General features: G+C 33.6%; 1 protein-coding gene across 1 annotated transcript in view; it reads right to left on the bottom strand.

Moving 5' to 3' along the window:
• LOC110031158 (protein PIN-LIKES 6-like) overlaps positions 1-19,296 on the bottom strand; it is a gene marked incomplete at its 5' end in the record, with an annotated part of 29,938 nt that overhangs the window by 1,669 nt on the left and 8,973 nt on the right. The window contains 3 exons of the mRNA XM_020734234.1: positions 643-837; positions 2,575-2,627; positions 9,375-9,475. Coding sequence (XP_020589893.1) covers positions 643-837; positions 2,575-2,627; positions 9,375-9,475 — 349 coding nt within the window. The remainder of the gene's footprint in view (positions 1-642; positions 838-2,574; positions 2,628-9,374; positions 9,476-19,296) is intronic.

The raw sequence follows: 19,296 nt of genomic DNA, 5'->3' as shown, positions 1-19,296 counted from the left end.
TCGAGCTCAAAATCTGATTGTTAACAGCCCTAGTTGCAAAGACAAGATCCCTGATGATGGGGCATGTATTAAAGCAATAATGATAAACTTTTTGGAGACATCTGGATTCACTTTTATCTCTTTTTTTGTTTTTTATTTTTCATTTTAATCTAATTTTGTCTGTCTTGATTTGAATTAAAACAGGTTGGTTGTGGAAGGTTTTTTTTTTTAAACAATCAAAACATTTAAAACTTTTTGGAGGATGTTTTTAAAATAAATTACTTATTTAAAAAAAACTAAACAAACAAATTTTTAAAATATAAAAGGAAAATTTACATACATTCGATTCAATGCCTATATATTTACATATCTAACGCCTAAATATCAATTTTTACATACATGCCACCTTACCTCTACATGGTAAGGTGTATTTCACATTTTAAAAGTTAAAGGGGTGGTATTGTTTATGTGATATGAAAGATTTGGGGTGTTTAAATGTAAAAAATTAAAGTTTAGGTGTTAGATATATAAACAGAAAGGAATTGGGTGGCTTGCATGTAAATGCCACGGAAAGAGAAAATTGATACAAAGAGGTACTTCAAATGTTAAGAAGGCCAAATATTTGAATCTAAAAAGACAAAAGTGGAATAAAAGATGTTTTACCAGAGAGGACAGAAGTGGGCATCGAGTGCTGCAGCAGGAGAACGAATTTAAACATTTTGTCACCCTTTGGGATGAACCCAAGCTTGTCCGCAAATGTAACAATGGCAAGCCCTGCTGGAGGAACTAGGACCAACCGCGCAAAGACTATAGCAACCATTGTGCGCAGACCAAGCCTTCTACTTCCAAGACCGGGACCTGCAAGAGACATAACATTAGTTAGTTCATTTTCGTAAATAGTACAGATCATAATTTTAAATAGGAAGATATACCACTTATTCCTATGTATGTACACATCTTACACCAAAACTTCAATTTTTAAATATATATGCCAATTTACCTATGCAAAAAAATGTGTACTCGACTTTTAAATGTTACAATAGTGGTTTATTTATGTGATATGAAATATTTGGGTAAAAAAAATAAAGTTTAGATGTTAGATATGTAATTCATAGGAATTGGGTTCTATGAATGTAAATGCCCTTGTTATGTATTGAATGGAATAATTCTTCGATTCGTTCCCAACCACTAAGTGCATGGCTGTTGTCAATAGATTATTTAAGAATGATAGAAACAGCTATTTAGTAATGCATCCCTCGACCTTCTATGACTACTCAAAATAGCACTTTCACACCAAAGCTTGAATTATAGAATTTGAGTTTCCTAAATAGCATGCATCCTTGAACAGGTGGTGGTAGGCCAGTGACATTCTAGAAGGGGCATTTACATACATACCACACAATTCTTATGTATTTACTTATATAACACCTAAATATTCATATTTACATGCATATCACTCAAATTTTTAACATCACATCAAAAATACCACCATCACTATCTTTTTAACCGTGAAATACATATTTTTATGCAGAGGTGTATGACAACAAAGTGCTTTAAGTGTAAATAACAAATTTTGGGTGTTAGATAAGTAAACACAAAAATATTGCATGGTATGTATGTAAATTTACCAATTCTAAAACAAACAAGACAATAAAAAGAATGAAGTTCATGAACATGACATTGTAGAAATTTTATACATAATGCTTAGTTTGAAGTATTAGAATTACATTAATAAAACCACAACACAAAAGTAAAAATGGAGCTAGCTGCAACGGATATTGCAGAAGATTCGCCTGGTTGTGACAGACAGAACATTAAGTAGAAATGAACACAAAAGCAGACTGGAAATCTGCCAAGGAAAAAAAAATTATTTAAATAGGAGCATTTAAATAAATAGCTCACAATTCTTATGTATTTACATATCTCACACCTAAACTTTCACATTTACACACACAGTATCATATCTTTATTATCCAAAAAAGATGGCACTATTCTCCTTTTTTAAAAGTGAAATACACTAAAGTGCTATATATGTAAATATGAAATTTAGGTGTGAGATATGTAAATACATAAGAAATGTGTGCTATGAATGTAAATTACCCTAAATATAATTGCAGACTGTTTCTTACAGTTAGTCTAAAAAGTTATATGCCTACTTAGACAATAATTACAAGAATTTGCAGATATTGGTGACAAAAGCCCACGTAACTGGTAATTAATAAACATAATAAGAGTTCCTGATAACCTAGACTACAAAATTGGTTCATTGGCTCTCTTTTTTTAAAAAAAATTCTTCTCTCTTCATTTAGTTGATTATTTTTTTTTTCTTTTTTAATTCTTCTCAACCTTGTTAATATTTGTTTAAGTTAAAACACCAGGATTTTGGCTTCCCAAAAGTTGAAGCGCAAAGCACAAAGCCGGTCTCGCCATCCTCGTAAATAATTGTATAAAAACTAAACGGTTAGCATTAACCATGATTGTGCACTGAAATGTGAAACAAGAAGTGCATAACACACTAACAGGAGAAATAGTAGCAGTGGTAGTGTTAGTAGTAATAATAATAATAATAATATTTGAGGAAAGGCCTTCACATACCATCAACAAGATTACCACCCAAAGCAAGTAAAATGCAAGGTATCATGGCTTCCCTGAAATTAAAACAACATACAATTAAGTAGTTGGAAACAATGAAATTTGTCATCATTTAGAATTGACCATAATAAATATTAACGTAGACTTGCTTTTCAACGCTTAAATTTTTATTAAATAGCATAAAAAACTATAGGCTTGTTTATTTTTACAAAAGATGCTTGAAGTAGCCGGCACTGAGTTTTAAAAGTTAGTTACAGGTGTCTATTTGTTTTGCTTGAACTAATAACTCCTCTCAAACTCACATTTAAAAAGAATAATTAATCAGGACAACTTCATAACATTATCATCAATTAATACAAGCTTGATTCGAGTAACTAATTTTTAAACTGATTGGCTGAATAGAATTATTCATTATCTTACTAATTAATTAATAATTAGCATAATTAATTATTTATTAATCTAAGTAATCTACAACATAATGAAAATTGACTAGTTTTAATGCATTATCATTATTCGCTTAATAAATAACAAGTTAATTAAATTAATATGGTAAATTTAATATCCTAATTATCAACCAAACTCCATGCCAGAAAACAATGGAAAATTAATTAATTGACTATTTCCCTCAATAAATATAATTACTATAGTTAATTGCGCTAAATATACTATTTTAATTAAATCATAAACAATTAGACTAAATACCATCTACTTAACCTTGCATTTGCTTTATCTATGATTATTACCAAAATTATTAAAAAAAAGGGAACCATTCTAGTTCACATTCTAGCAAAAGCAATCAGTTGAACTAGATTCCATAATGGCGATCAAATCACTCGTGTTAGTTGGCCATGTATTTGTGATACACATGCTCTTGTCTCTATTTCCATCACATAATCATCAAAATGAATAGTAGAATCTGGTGCATCTTGGCATTTGATAGGTACCGTTAGAGAGTTTTCTTCCTATACTCCCCTAGTAGTACTAGAGAGCATCCAAATCATTGAGGTACAACACAGCCTATACTTGGTAAGAGCACAGTGAGAAATACCAATTATATGACTTTGTTCAATGTTTTGCATGCTCTTTCTTTTCTAATGAACATTTTATCCATTAGTGACATTATTCTCCAAATAAAATGTTTTGTTTAATTTGATATTTTTAAGGTGGTCTTCCAAGAGAAAAGAACAGGCCAGACACTTGAAACTGGAATGTGGCATGGTGGACTCTAGTACTTTCACCGCGACAGAATGGACTCAACTTTGACATCCATAGTAAACTGTTGGAGTAACAGAATTGGGGATGTGTGAAAGATGTGATGTTGTTATATCACAGACACATGAAACACTCTTGTTTTAATTTATTGAGTCAGTTGTATCCTTCATTGTATGAAAATACAAATAAATAAAAACTTGTTTTTGATGTTTGTGAGTTTAGCAAAGGTTACTAGAAGCTCTTTTATGAGTTATGAGAATAAGAGTTCTAGGGTTTTTGACTTGATACATTCTGATGTTAGGGGACATTGTTAAACAAGTTCTATAAGGGTTATTGATATTTTGTGACCTTTATTGATTTCTTTTCTCGTGTTAGTTGGTCATGTTTAATGAAAAAAAAAGGTGACGTGTTTGCTTGCTTTAAAGACTTCCACAAGACAATCCAGACTCAATATAGTGCAGTCGTGAAAATATTGAGATTTGATAATGATACAAAATATACTGACAAAATATTTGGGGAATATTTGCCAGCCCAAGAGATACAGCATCAAATCACATGTACAAACATACCGACACAAAATCGAGTAGCAAAGAGAAAAATAAATGGCTTCTAGAGATAGCCCAAAACATGATGATAGCAATGAATGTCCCAAAGTAGTTATGGGTTCAAGCAATTTTGACAGTTGATTAATTGATCAATAGAATACCCTTCAGGATGTTGGATTGAAAGCATTCTAGTAAGATGTTGAAAGGAAATAATAGCGCGATCCTCCCATTAAAGATGTTTGAATGTGTATGTTTTATAAAGGATAACAAGCCATCAATAGGGAATTTGGATCACAAATTCGTGAAATGTGTGTTCGTAGGTTATTCTTCTACCCAGAAGGCTTATGTCTACTAGAGCCCGATAGAGAAGAAACTGTTTGCGAGCATGGATTCGTTATTTAGAGAATTTGAACTGTACTACGCCGAGAAAGTGACCTCACCCTTCAGTGACTCACTAGATACTGTAGATATGAGGCAAGTAAAGGTGAGTAGCATTAGTGAGATAGTGGTGCATGTGGGAGCAATGTCTTATTCTGTAATATGGGATGAATTAGTTGAGGAAACGAAAAATGACGATAGTAAACTGAGAGATTGTGGGATTCAGGCTGAAGCTGAGCTAAGGGTGTATACATGGAGAAGGAAGAAAAATGAGGAAAGGTGTTTGCAGTGCCAGTTAGTCCCTTGTTCCTATCTTCCCCGACTCTTGAGACACCTGCATCATCCACCTCTTACTCAGAACTCCCAAATGATATAATTCCTCCTCCATCTTCTGCTAACCCCCAACTTTAAAAAGAATCTCTTGCAATAATGCGGAACATCCTTCTAAACATTTTGGGTGGGAACATGATATTTCTAATTTTGTTTCATATTCTAACATATCACATTTACATGGAAGAATCATTGCATCTTTGGACACTATGTTTATGCCCAGGTGTTGGCAGGTTGCTAAGGAGGATCCCAACAACTATGCATGACGAGCTTAGGGCTCTCAACAAAAACAAAAGATGGGAGATATTGCCACTACTAACGGGAAAAAATGATGTTTGGTGCAAGTGGATCTTCACAGCGAAACAAACTTCATAAGAGAAGGTAGAGATGCACAAAACAAGACCAGTGGCGAAAAGGTACGAGCAAACATATAACATTGACTATGATGAAATATTTGCATCAGTAACAAAGACAATGATGACATTGGTTTCTCTAGCAGTGAATGGTGGCGAAGTTTACACCAACTTAATCTGAAAAATCTGTTTCTTCATGATGAATTATTGGAGGAGATATGTATGGAGATACCACTAGAATTCATTACAATCTAGACAGCAGGCAAGATGTGTGGCTCAGTAAGTCATTATATGGATTGAAGCGGTTTTCTTGAGCCTCGTATGACAAGTTTAGAAAGGCTATGATGGACATGAGATATTAGAAAATCAATGCAGACCACACTTTCGACAACATGAAGTCATACCACTATACTTGTTGTGTATGATGACATCATTGTCAACGGTGATGATGAAGCAGAGATTACCAAACTAAAGATAAGATTGAGCATGAATTTGAGGTGAATGTTCTTGGATAGCTCAGATGCATTCTTAAGATTGAGGTGACTCGTGGATTTGAGAGGATGGTCTTGTCCCAGAGAAAGTAAATACTAGATCTCCTCGCGGAAACTGACACGTTGGGTGCAAATCTGCAGTCTCTCTAATTGACTAGAAGACCAAGCTGGGTGTAGAAGCAGGAGAATCGGTTGATCATAAGAGGTATCAGAGAATGGTAGGCGGTCTGATTTTATTTTTGTTACACTTGACCCGATATCTCTTTTGTAGTGAGTGTGGTGAGCCACTACATGCATGATCCAAAGAAGGGTCGTATGGATGAATTTTATTGAAGATTTTGAGGTGCCTGAAAAGTGCACTAGGGATGGAGTTGATCTTCAAGAAGAATGGGCAGGTAGACATTAAAGAATTATGACGCTGGCTTGGTGAGTTGTGCAGATGCAAAAGATCCACCTCAAGATACTGCATGTTCGTAAGGAGCAACTTGGTCTCTTGGAATAACAAGAAATGGTATGTAGTAGAAGAGGCAAAGTATAAGGCCATGGCCTCAAAAGTTGCCAAAATGATGTGGCTGAGAGCTTTGTTGATCAAGCTCAAGGTGGACCAAGAAACTCAAATGAAGTTGTCATGTGACAACAAGTAAGCAATCAACATTGCCAAGAACCTGGTGCAACACGATAGAACCAAACATGTGAAGATTGATAGATTTTTCATCAAGAAAAAGCTGAATAACAGGCTACTGGAGCCAAGTAATGTAGCCACTAGAGAGCAAGTGGCTGACTACCTCACTAAAGGACTTAGTTCATTAGATTTGTCTAGGTTATGCATTAGATTTGTCTTTTGTCTAGGTTATGTGACAAGATGGGCTTAGTGGATATCTTTTGCTTATTTTGAGGGGAAGTGTTAAGAATTAGATATTATTTAGAGTCCTTTCGGTAAAAAGGGATTATTGAACAAGTCTAAGAGTTCATTTGTAAGACATTGTAATACCATATTTAAACCTGTGTTATGAATGTACATAATAGATTTTCTGAATAATTTGTTCTTTAAGGTCAAATCAACTATCCTGTCCTGAATCAGGCCTCTAGAAGAAGGACAGGGTTTAAGTCACCATTCAAATCACATAGTATAGTTGTAATGTCGAAGTTAGACTCAAGGTTTTGACTCCAGATGTGTGATTGCACGAGATTGTAAGTGGACTTAGCTTTATGGAAGTGAAAAACCAAAAGATGATATAGGAGTCACCAAATCTAAATTTGTTTGAGTGATGGTATAGGTACTCACCGACAAGAATAGAAAAGATTTGGTTTTTCTATAGTAAATGGATTGATGAGCAGCCAATAGGAATTTCACAGATTAATAAGTTGGTGACCGACACAAACAAGAAAAAGGCCAAAATCTTGGTGACTGTCTCAGCAGGTAGAAATTATGCAAGAAATTCACTCCTCAAACAAATGAATGTCAGCCATCTATAGAATACTGGCTTTGATAATCTATTGGTCAGAATGTCTGTAAATTGTTTTCTTATGATTATAAATGGAGTAAAAATTAAACCAATGTCAAGCTTTTAGTTTAGCAAGTATCTATCAATTTCAGTGTGTTTAGTACTTATGTTGCATGAGATTGCAAACAGTAATGATAATTGACTTGTATATATATATATAATATATATATATAGCTATAGTAATTCTTAGATTCCTAGTGTCAAATATCTAAATTTAGCTTTTGCTCACGATTTTAATAGCACACTTTGCTTTTCACCCCAAATCACAAGTTTGCCTTCTAAGAAAGAGCGATACCATAAAATTGACCTTCTGTGAATTATAGAAGCTGCATAGTCTGTATCTATGTATGCTTAAGAAATCAGATCCTCCCTCTCTTTGAACAGAATTCATTTATCCAAATTTCCTTTCAAATTTTACAGAATTTCATATACCACTCCAAGGTTTTGTTTTTTAGGATTGTGTATAAACTGACTCACAGCAGCAACAAACAGGGCAATGTTAGTCTAGCATGTGATAAAGAGATAATTCTTTGGACCGGTTTCTGAAGAAGATTTTTTTCTTCTATTGTTGTTTTTCTAAAGCATCTACAAATTTATGGAATATTTGACAAGTTTGAATTCTAACTTACCCATTTCAGTCAACACTTCTGTTATGAAAATTTCACGTCCAGGACGTAGAGCTCCCTAAGGGGCTAAGCCGACTGGACCATCTAAACCTGATATAAGGCAGCTCAACAATACTTCCCTTGTCAACAAAATAAAAATAACCATATATCTAAAATAATATGCTAGGAACACACTTATATCTGAAAAATGTCAAACTCATCATTCCCTATCACCATCAACAGTAGTAGGTTTTTCAAACTCACTGTGAGTAAGAGAATAAACTTGAGAACGAAAAAGTTGCTTGATTTGACTTGGGTAGGACTTGAAGCTATAAACTCTATTCTTTTTTGCCCACCTAATAAGATAATCCGGAAACTAAATATGTACATCATAATGTGTCAACATGAATCTCGAGAAAATTCAACAGACTAGGAGATAATAGTGTCATCAAGAGTGGCCCACAGACAGAAAACCAAGGATCACATCACTAGAAGTTTAAAGACTTGATTAATCAAGTATAGCTCCCATAGGTCGGGACCCGAAATCGGCCAAACGAAGACCATCCGAGCCAAAACACAAAATATAATGAATCGAAGAAGGCATCAACCCAAATCTCGCCCTAGCATCAACAGCTACCTCACAAAAGCCTCCAAAACTCTTCAAGAGCCTGAAGGTTCTCACCACGAAGCACTTTGCGAACACCCCAAAGGGACCCTCTGGCAAGAAATTCGTTGTTTGTCGAATTACAGTGATTCACCATGTACCCAACATCCTAGTCTCATCATTGTGCAGGGACCCCTCATCTAAAGGTCGACAGTCAACGTCAGAGCAAATCTGCTGACCAAGCAAAGTTCGGACAACAGAAGGTCAACCAGAGCCGATTGGCTGCCCGAACTAAGTAGAGTCAGTCGAACGAGCCTTTTCAATACATGGACTACCGATTTTAGCCAACTGATCGAGTAAATTTAAATGACCAAAATACCCTATAATGCCCTTGTTAAAGCTAGGGTAAACATGTAATTACGCACACAGTACCTCCCCCTTCTATAAATAGGGGGACATTTCTACAGTAAAGGCTAATCAATCAGTTATCAAAGAGTCCACTCGTTACCGAGCATTCTCTCTCTTTCTCTTCACTTCTACGCTCTATTTCCTGGGTGTAATTCACAGGACAAATTCAAATTACTTTGGTACTCTACATCATGTAGAATTGTGGCTTAATAAAAATATTGCATCATTTGTGGCTTATAACAAGATCTCATTTTTCTTCACACAAAACTTAGGACTAGATAGGAACGATATGAATGTAAACTACTAGAGCATGAGAAAAAAAAGTAAATGTTAAAAGTGCAGAAAAAAGTAAGGAATGGGTTTGCACCATACCCTAGGAGTAGGCAGCTGTCAGTGAAAAAAAAGAATGGTGCATCATCTTTCAGGATTAGAGTCTTTAAAAATGGTATAACACCACAGACAATTGCCAATACCTGAGGCAAGAGGATGAAGAAGACAAATAAGAATTTAAAGAAACAAACTCAAAGAAACAATGTCACAAAATCAATGCATAGCATCATCCTCTCAAGAATTTTGGTGAAGAAAAAAGTGCACCTTTTCAAACAATTAGAATTTTCCTAAATAAACACCTAAATAAAAAATTTATAAAGGAGTTATAATGGATGTGTTATTTACCAAATAATACAGAACATATTATCAGTAGGTAAACTCAACTGCAGCAAAAATATCAAGAAGCCTTGGCAACAAGATTGAATTATCAAAAGTTTAAAACCTATTGAGAAGATTTCGAACCTTATTTGTATTTGCAATGCCATTTAACATACTCAAATTTGTGTAACAACAAAAGCCTAGTCTGTGAAATCAATAAAGTTTCTAATGAACATATACAAAGGAAGTGAGCATGCAAAATGGAATGATAAAGGACCAAACCTTCGTATGTAGTGCAAGCAATCTTGCAACTTTCTTAAAATCAAAATGAAATAAGAGATGAATAAATTTATCCAAACCTTCGATTGTAATTTTTTATCTAAACTTGGGAGGAGCAGGCTGTAGATATGCACAATATCCATTTTGAATCCTGTTGAATCTATGATGACTTATGTTGATTTTGATTATACAATTATCTCATGTGTATTTGAACTGATCTCTTAATTTTCAAGTTTATTAGTAAGCTTCTTATGAGATGCAAAATTTCCATGGCCTCAAGTACATTCATTGTGCAGTGCTGACTAGTGTGTTCAATTGGGTTTATCATCATAAAATAGCTCATGTGCTCTGATGTAACTTCAGGCGACCTATGACGGGTGAATCAAGTCAAAGAGTCCAAGGAACCTTTTGTGTTAGTTTCTCAGTTTGGCTTTAATACCTGCGTATTAGTGTTCCCGTATAATATTCTTTTTTTTTATTTCCATTTGTAGATATTATCCTAGAGAGATCAAGCTTAGTTTTTTGGGATATTTCAATTTATTAAGTTGACATTCAGCCCTGGAGAATGTACTGATGGTTGGCCTTAAGCCAATAAACAAGATCCAACAGTGAGTTGACCCTTAGCCTTGGATAAACGGATTTAAAGGTTGGTCTCGGACACTGTACAGTGGGACCATGAGGCAGCTCCGGCAGCCTCACAGCTTCAATTGCTTCTTGTCCAAGGGGTGATTTGGTAGCAGGATTTGGGCACAATTTAAGCAAGATTTAGCCTAAATCCAGCTAAACTGAAAAAATGACATCTTTAAATCCTACTGTTTCTCAAATCTCATTTTTTCTTTATTTTTCCCTCAAATCCCGGATTTAGTAAATCCCATTGGACAACGGATCTATGCAATTAGATAAGCTAAAGCACGTGAAGGCGGATGGAAGGGGAAGAAATAACAGTGTTACCTTCCTCGATGGTTTCAAGTAGGAGTGAAGGGTGAGAAGAAAGATAAAATATTGGAGACCACGTACATCGTGATCCTGTCATTGCCTTCTCAGGTAGCTCTAATCGCAACAGTGAAGGGTTAAAATGATGGAAGATTTACATACATACCATTTAATTCCTATGTATTTATATATCTAACACCTAAATTTCAATTACATACCAATGACCTTACCAAATCCTACTTATATTAAATCCTGCTTGCCGCCAAATGGTTGGGTAATATTTCAAAATTTTTTAGAAAACATTTGATTTTAATTCAAATTTATAAAATAAAAAGAAAATTAAGTTAAATATCAAATTTTAATGTATATATAAAAGAGAAACTTTAGAATTATGAATAAAAATTAAGAAAATGATATTTAGAGCATAAATACCAACAATTTTTATTCTTATAAGTATAAATTTCTAATATTTAAATTAAATTTTCATTAGTAGAAGATCCTCTAAAAAATTATTTTAATCATGCATGAATCTTGAAGCATTTCAAACAATAAACATTTTACATTTAAATTCATAACCATCGAGGGCCCCAATTCAAGCAAGCTTATAGTCAAACTGACCGTTACAACAAGGTGAGCCAATTGAAGCCAAAATTAGTTCCATCTAGGTCTAATCAAGCCCAGATCAAGTCATTTAAGCATAATTGGAGGCTTTAGTAAGCAATTGAATGGTCAAATGAATTCTAAATCTAACAAGCTTATAGTAAAATCAAGCGGCTCATAGAGTCAAATCTAACAAACCTAAGATCACTCAATTCTTACATCATTAACACGCCTAAATGCTTCTTTAACAACATTTGATCAAAAGGTTCACTCTATGACGTTCCATGTTGTGGTTTGAATTCATGTAGTATTTACAGATGATGTCATTCACAAAATCTATAAATAGACCCAACTTCTTTCCTTGGGGTCTGGACCTAGACCTAGAAGAGAAAGTTGAGGGAAGATCCGAGCTCCTGAGGTTTCCCGATTTCCACCACCGTCAGACTGCCATCATAGAGCTCCACCACTGTCAGACTGCCATCGTCAAACTCTGCCATTGTCGAACAACTGTCATCAAGCTCCTCTGCCACCGAACCATTATCGTCGAGCTCCAACACACCTGAATGTTGTTGCCAAGTTCCACCACCACCAAAACATTAAAGTCTGATTGTCGCAACAGGACCATCACTCCCCGACCGTCGCCACCACTATCATTGATGCTACCAAAGATATGAACATCAGATTTCTTGGCATACGACCATTATCATTAGTTTTCTTCACAACAACTAGGTCGCTGCCACATCCTCGGTCTTTTCTACCACTTACCTAGCGAAAGACATGTCCCACTTATGTAATATAGCTTTTACTTACTTAAAAGTTGGCAAAGTCTTCTAACATACAACAAGATAGTGGAATTGTTTCAATTGGGTTAGGCCCAGAGATTTTGTTTTCTCTTTCAAGTTTTCCACATAAAAACTCGTGTTTTCTTCTTTGTCATTTTCTCTTTACCTATGTTTGTGATGGATCATCATGCAAAACTAAGACGTTAATATATCAATCTATCTCTTTAAATTAACTAGAACGCAACAAGTAGTATTAAGTATATAAAAAATAAATGAATATTAAAACATGTAATTCTATTATATTTATATAATGTCATCTTAACTTATGGATAATATATAAACATTAAAGATAACTATTACAAACTTTATATTAAAACATCAAAACAATAATATATTTATGCTTTACATATAATCAACATAAAAAATTGTCCTTTATGCAAGCCACCTTGGCCTAATGGTTGAGAGTTTTGTCTTTCAACTAGGAGGTCTTGGATTCAAGATCTTGCATATACGGATACGTGCGTTTGGGTGCGTGTATGTGGGAAAAAAATAGAAGATTCACCTAACATTATTTACATGCAGGGTTGTAATCGAGCCGAGTATTATACCAAAGATTGGATTTTGCTTAGTATAATTAAAAGTTGTTTATGTTCCGCTTAAACTTGTATCAAGCTTTCCCATGTTGTTCAAACTTGACTTATTTAGTTTTTTTTTCAATATTTCAACTTGATTTGTTTATGACAAGTGAATGAATATTTAAACAAGATAAAAATTTAAACAATTATCAAAATTTTCATATAAAATTTTCAATAAATAATTATAGAATTCTAAATAAATGCACAATTTAATAAATAACATAGAAAATGAACTTACCCGCTTGATCTCATTTAATGTCTATAATAAATATTTTCACAAGAATATATTCTAAGATAGAGAAGAAACATGGAAATAAGAGCAAAAAAAACTAAAGAACTTGTATTATCAAATAACTCATACTGCAAAACCTATCATTAATTGATATAATAATATATTAATATTAAACATATAATTAAATAAATTTTAGCTAATCGAAATTTATTCAAATAATATATCATATATTATACAAGTTATCAAAGAGATTAATATCAAATATTTAACAAATTATTTATTGAATAACAAACGAATTTGTTCGAGAATATATATGAACAAGATTGATTATATTCATGTTTAGTTCATTAACCCTTGAGCATTTAAAAAATATTCAAGCTTGTGTATTTACTAATTTAAACAAACATGATTGAGTTTTAATCGAGTCGAGTTTAAGTTATACATCGAGTGCATTGGTTCATTTGCAACCCTATCTCCATAAAAATTTAAAGAAAATAATATAAATTTATGAATATATTCAACATAAAAACATTATAAAATAATAAACTTAAGAAATAAATTGTACTTTATCATGAAATATTTAATGTTATTTTCTATATGATGGACCAATATTATTTGAAACTATTACAGGAGAAGAATTAGTCTGGATGCTGTTTTTAAATTTTGCAAAATAAATTAATAAAGAGTTTAATCATCAAATTTAATAATTTTGTAGAGATTATAAAATAAATTAATAAATTAAAATCTATATTATATTTATGCATTTTTTTTTCATTGAAATTTCTAAAGTATAAAATTAACTTTATCTAAATTTGTCAAAAATATTGAAGATAATTTTTAAGTTAGTAGTTTGTGCCTCCGCTCCTAGTCTCAAACCTACTTAAAAAACCACATGTAAGGATTGTTTATGAGCCAAATAAATGGATTATATCACCTTCACTGTTAGGGTTGGAAACGAACTAAGTGTTCAACAAGCTACTCGTGGTTAAGCTCAACTAGAGCATGTTTACATTTGTTTAATTAAATAATCGAACAAGCTTAAAACTTTTTAAACTACTCGATTATTAAATGAACAAAATTGAACACATTGCTCAACTCATTAATGATCGTGAACAAGCTCGTGAACAAACTCGTGAACAAGCTTGACAAGTTGCTTGTTTAATCAAAATATAGTTTAATGAAGTTGAAAGTTTTATGTGAAGTGCGTACTAATTATAAAAAATTAACTAAAAATCTAATAAATAAATTTAGACCTTCAAATTAATTAAATCTTCATATTTCTTTATTATGCTTCACTCAATTAACACAAAAAAATTTAATACAAATATAAATTAAGAGTATGCAATATTATTTTTTTATTTTTAATAAATAAAATAATAATACAATGACATTAAAAGTGGGTGGATAGAGTTTCCAATAAAAAAGAAAAGAAGATTTACATATCGCTCAATATTTATGTATTTACATATCTAACATCTATATTTTAGTTTTTTCATACTTGCGACCTTATCTAGACATGAAAAAGTATATTTCACATTTTAAAAGTTAAAATACTGGTACTATTCACGTTTGGGGGTATGGTCCTAAAAAGTAAAATTTAGGTGTTAAATATGTAAGTAAATACAAAACGTGTGGTATGTACAGTTATAACCATAACTTAGTTTGATTAATACTCGATTATGTTTGTTCAAATTAATAAATAAATGAATTTGAATATTTTTAAAAAAATTGAAACTTAAATGAACTGAGTTTGAATAGTCCAACTTGCTTGTTAATGTTCATAAACATACTTGTTTGTTGTTTAACAAGTAACTTGTTAAATGCTCTACACTAATAAAATATCTTATTTAAATAAATTTGATTAATTGAAACTTATTTAATTATATATTTTAATAGTAACATAACATAATTTAGTATTAATATATAGATCAATTCAAATATATATTTTTTTTTGTTTAATGAAGTTATTTGTTAGTAATTATTTATATTATTTGATTGCAAAAAAAAAAATAATTTATATTTTATTTTAGTCACTTGATATTAACTAGTTATATGTTAATTTGAAATCTATCCAATTACGTATATTGCTTAGATTCATAAAATTATTTATCGATAACTTTATATAAAAAATCGAATACACTTTTAAAATGCAAACTTGTTTATAAATTTAATACAAAAAAGTAAGTGTTCATTTGAATTTTTAGTTTTTTAATTAATAAAAACAAGTCAATTATAAATTAAATATGAATATTAAAAATTTTAAGCAAGCCAAGTATACACATATTTTTAAAGCTCATCTCAAGCCTGAAATGAACTTAAACTTGTGATTCAACCAAGGCATACTCAACTAGGCTTAAATACAACACTAGTGGTATGCAATTAAATTACCATAGAAAAATTCCCACGATTCTACCATTTATTGCTTGTGTACCTTCACAAGCATTTAGGCACAGTTTTTTTTTTTTTTTGGGTAACGAGGGCCGCGTGTTTGACCTCGCAGCTCGCGTTACTTTTACTGTGTTGTCCCCTTCATGTATTGATCTCCCCCATCTTCTGCCCTAGCCATCACGTGGAGCTCTCGCATCTTCCGCCCGAAACGTCCCACATTTGAGCGTCTTATTTAACTTCTCGTTTCTTTCTCTACATTGCAAATTTTTTTATAAAGCGCGGGCCGCGTGTTTGACCTCGTGGCTTGCGTTACTTTTATTGTGTTCCCCCTTCGCATATCGATCTACCCCGTCTTCTGCCTTAGCCATCTCGTGGAGCTCTCGCATCTTCCGCCCTAACCATCCCTCATTTGAGCGTCTTATTTAGCTTATCGTTCTGGACGTCTGCTTTTCCTCCGATAGCCCCTTTCTCCATCTTTTCTTAGTGGATTTGCTCTATTAGCCGCATTGGTTTGCACCATTTTTTTGAGATTATTTGGTTTCTGGTTTCTGCCTTAAGGCGCTTGATGGCTGTTGATGCTTTAGTTTTTTATATTTCTATTGGTATTTTGTGATGGTTTTCAGTGAGAATTTCATATTTGAGGGAGAAATTGAGAAGCAGAAGATGCCTGATGAGAGTCGGTTTCGACTGCATCTGTGAATTTATTTGTTATTGCTATGGTGGGTGTTGGATTTGTTTTTGGGGTGTTGTTATTGTGTTGGAAATTGCATCTGTGAATGGTGATATGGTTGTTAGTGTGATGGTGGTGACTTCGATGATGAGGATGGTGGAGGTAAGGGAGCTGAGAGGGGAGAAGATCCTCCCAGCGATGATGGAGATAATGTCGAGGTGGTCGGAGGGGTTGACGATGGTGGTGATGGAGCCGGTGTTGGTGGCGATGATGGGGATGATGGTGGTGGTGTCAAGTTGGCCATAGGGGTTGAGGATGATGATGGTGGTGTCGAGTTGGTCATAAGGGTTGACGATGATGGTGATGGGTTAGATGGTATGTTATTTAAAGCAGAGGAATTTTGTAATGGTGGAGCAGTCATAGGGGATGAGGCTATTGTGGTTGTGGAGTTAATATGATAGCTCAATCATAAGCTTCAATGTTAATTTCATGTTGGATGATGTAACTTAGGATGAGAAGCACAATGAAATACATTTAAAAAATGCATCAAACAAGTTGTTCAACTATTAAATTTGGCGAAAAAATGCATCAAAATTATTATCCTTTGAACTTTGTGCATGATGTTTCTATAGTTCCTAAATCCAATAATTTTCATCAAGATTGTGTGGTTTTGACAAATGATTCTTTAGCAGTCGTGGACTTTTTGGCTTTAACAAGAATGAATGATCTTCTATCTTGCTATTAAAGTAATATTGTATGATTATTTTTCTTTGTTTGATCGAGTATTAGTGGTAGGTCGCTTGCTTCTTAATGATCAATCTGAAGCTTATCTACTATGCAAATTTAACAATAGAAGTAATCTCTTCAAGAATTATGAAAATAGTACTACTTAGTTTTATTCTTTTTTTATTGTAAACTTGTGATGTTGTGATTCTACAAACTGTTAGAGGCATTTAAAGTCTTATTCAAATATTTTTAAATAATTTTTTAGTTTGATTCACAATTCTTTTAAAGGGAGGTGTGGTGTGGATGTGCTTGGTTGGGTGTGTGGAGGGTTTAGGGAGATGTGGTGGTGTGTGTGTGTGGTTTGGATGTGCTTTCGTGGTGTGTGTGACGGTGTGTGGAGGGTTTAGAAAGGTATGTGGTGTGTGTGATGTGGATTTGCTATTGTGGTTGATTGGGTGTGTGGAGGATTTAGGAAGGTGTGGTGATGTGTGTCCGGTGTGGATGTGCAATTGTGGTGTGTTTGCGTTATTGTGGTGTGTGCGCTATTGTGGTGTATGGAGGGTTTATGGAGGTATGGTTGTGTGTGTGGTGTGGATGTGTTATTGTGGTGTGTGTGTGCTATTATGGTGTGTGGAGGGTTTATGGAGGTATGGTGGTGTGGGTGGCGGTGTGTGGTGTGAGTGTGTTAGTATGGTTGGTTAGTTGTGTGGAGGGTTTAGGGAGGTGTGGTGGTGTATGTGGTGTGGATGTGCTATTGTGGTGTATGTGATGTGTGTGGTGTTGATGTGCTATTGTGGTGTGTGTGGTGTGTGCGGTGTGCGCGGTGGTGTTGTGTTTGCATGCACAAATATTGTTGCATTTTATTTATGTAACTTTATTTTTTTTTTCATTATAGTAATAAAATGGTTAAAACCAAAGAGGCTGGTACACCCGCAATTTGGGACAAAGAAACAAAAATAATATTTTGTAATATTTACCTCAAGGAGATTGATCGGAGAAATAGACCAACAACATATTTCAACAAAGAAGAGTGACAAAATATTATTAGAAAATTCAAGGACAGTACATCAAAGAGTATGATAGGATGCAATTAAAGAACGAATGGAATCAACTTAAGAAAGATTAGAAAATTTGAAAGGGATTGAAATGAAGAACAACGGCTTGAGGTGGGATCCGGTGAATCGAACCATTGATGTTTCCGATGAATGATGGGCAAAAATACTTGCGGTGAGCATTTTTTGACATGCCCCCTAATTTGGTCAATTTCATTTTATTTTTAAATTGAAGTTGATGTTATGAATTTGTAGGTGGTGTCCGCTGCAAATAAATTTAAAATTAGTGGACTCGATCTTCAATTGGAGAAGAAGTTTTTTCCATTTACTATCACTTGAGATACTTACGTTTGTGTATCGTTTTTCATTTTGTTATGGATATTTTAACTGCTTGAAATATGGCTTATTCACTGATGCTTATAAGTTTATTGTGTTATTCGTAACCTTATATGATTGTAGTTAATTCATTGATGCTTCTGTGTTAGCCGGTATGATATTGATCTACATTGATGCAACCAGAGAAAGGCGCAGAAGAAGAATTGTAATTGTTGTATGCTTGATGTACGAATATTATAACTTGTACATAGATTGTTTCCCTTGCATGACATCCTCATATGTTGGGGACAAATGGGTTGGGGAGTTCCTTGCGGGCCACCCAATGAGATTTAATAATACGTTCCGCATGACACAAGCGACATTTAACGATTTGTTGGAGAAACTACGCATAAATCATGAACTTTATAGCTCTTTCAGGATGACTTTGCGGGAGGTGTTGGCAATAACCCTTTAAATATTATCATAAAATAAATCAATGCGAAGAGCAATAGAGCGATTTCAAAATTCCTCCGAAATAATTTGCAGATACTTCTCAGTGGAAGGCACTTGTGAGTTTTTCTTTACAAGTTATAAAACCAACAGATCATACATTTAAACGGACTATTACGTAACCAATCATTATCTTCCCAGAATTGTATTAGAGCAATCGATAGAAACAAGTTGATGCACGTATTCTAAATAATCAAAATATTGCATTCATCAGTCGTTGAGGGTCCTCAACGCAGACTGTCTGTACGCGACTTCAACATGTCTTTCACTTTTGTCGTGTTCAGTTGCGAGTACAGTGCACACGACAGTAGAATTTTCAAAGCCTCAACACGAGATAAAAGTACAACTTCTCACATTCTCCCATAGATACGATTGAGACTCGGCTACTCTCGCAAATCAGTTTTCCCTCAATATTAATCATGCAATATATATCAGGTAAATATTACATGGTTAATGTTGGATATTTATTGCAGTGAGGATATCTCAAGCCTAATCTTGATACAAGATACAACATATCTGACTTT

The sequence above is a fragment of the Phalaenopsis equestris genome, unplaced genomic scaffold (genome assembly GCF_001263595.1).
Source record: "Phalaenopsis equestris unplaced genomic scaffold, ASM126359v1 Scaffold000779, whole genome shotgun sequence".
Taxonomy (NCBI): domain Eukaryota; kingdom Viridiplantae; phylum Streptophyta; class Magnoliopsida; order Asparagales; family Orchidaceae; genus Phalaenopsis; species Phalaenopsis equestris.
Note: the sequence above shows the minus strand (reverse complement) of the source record. Positions and strands in the feature narration are given on the sequence as shown.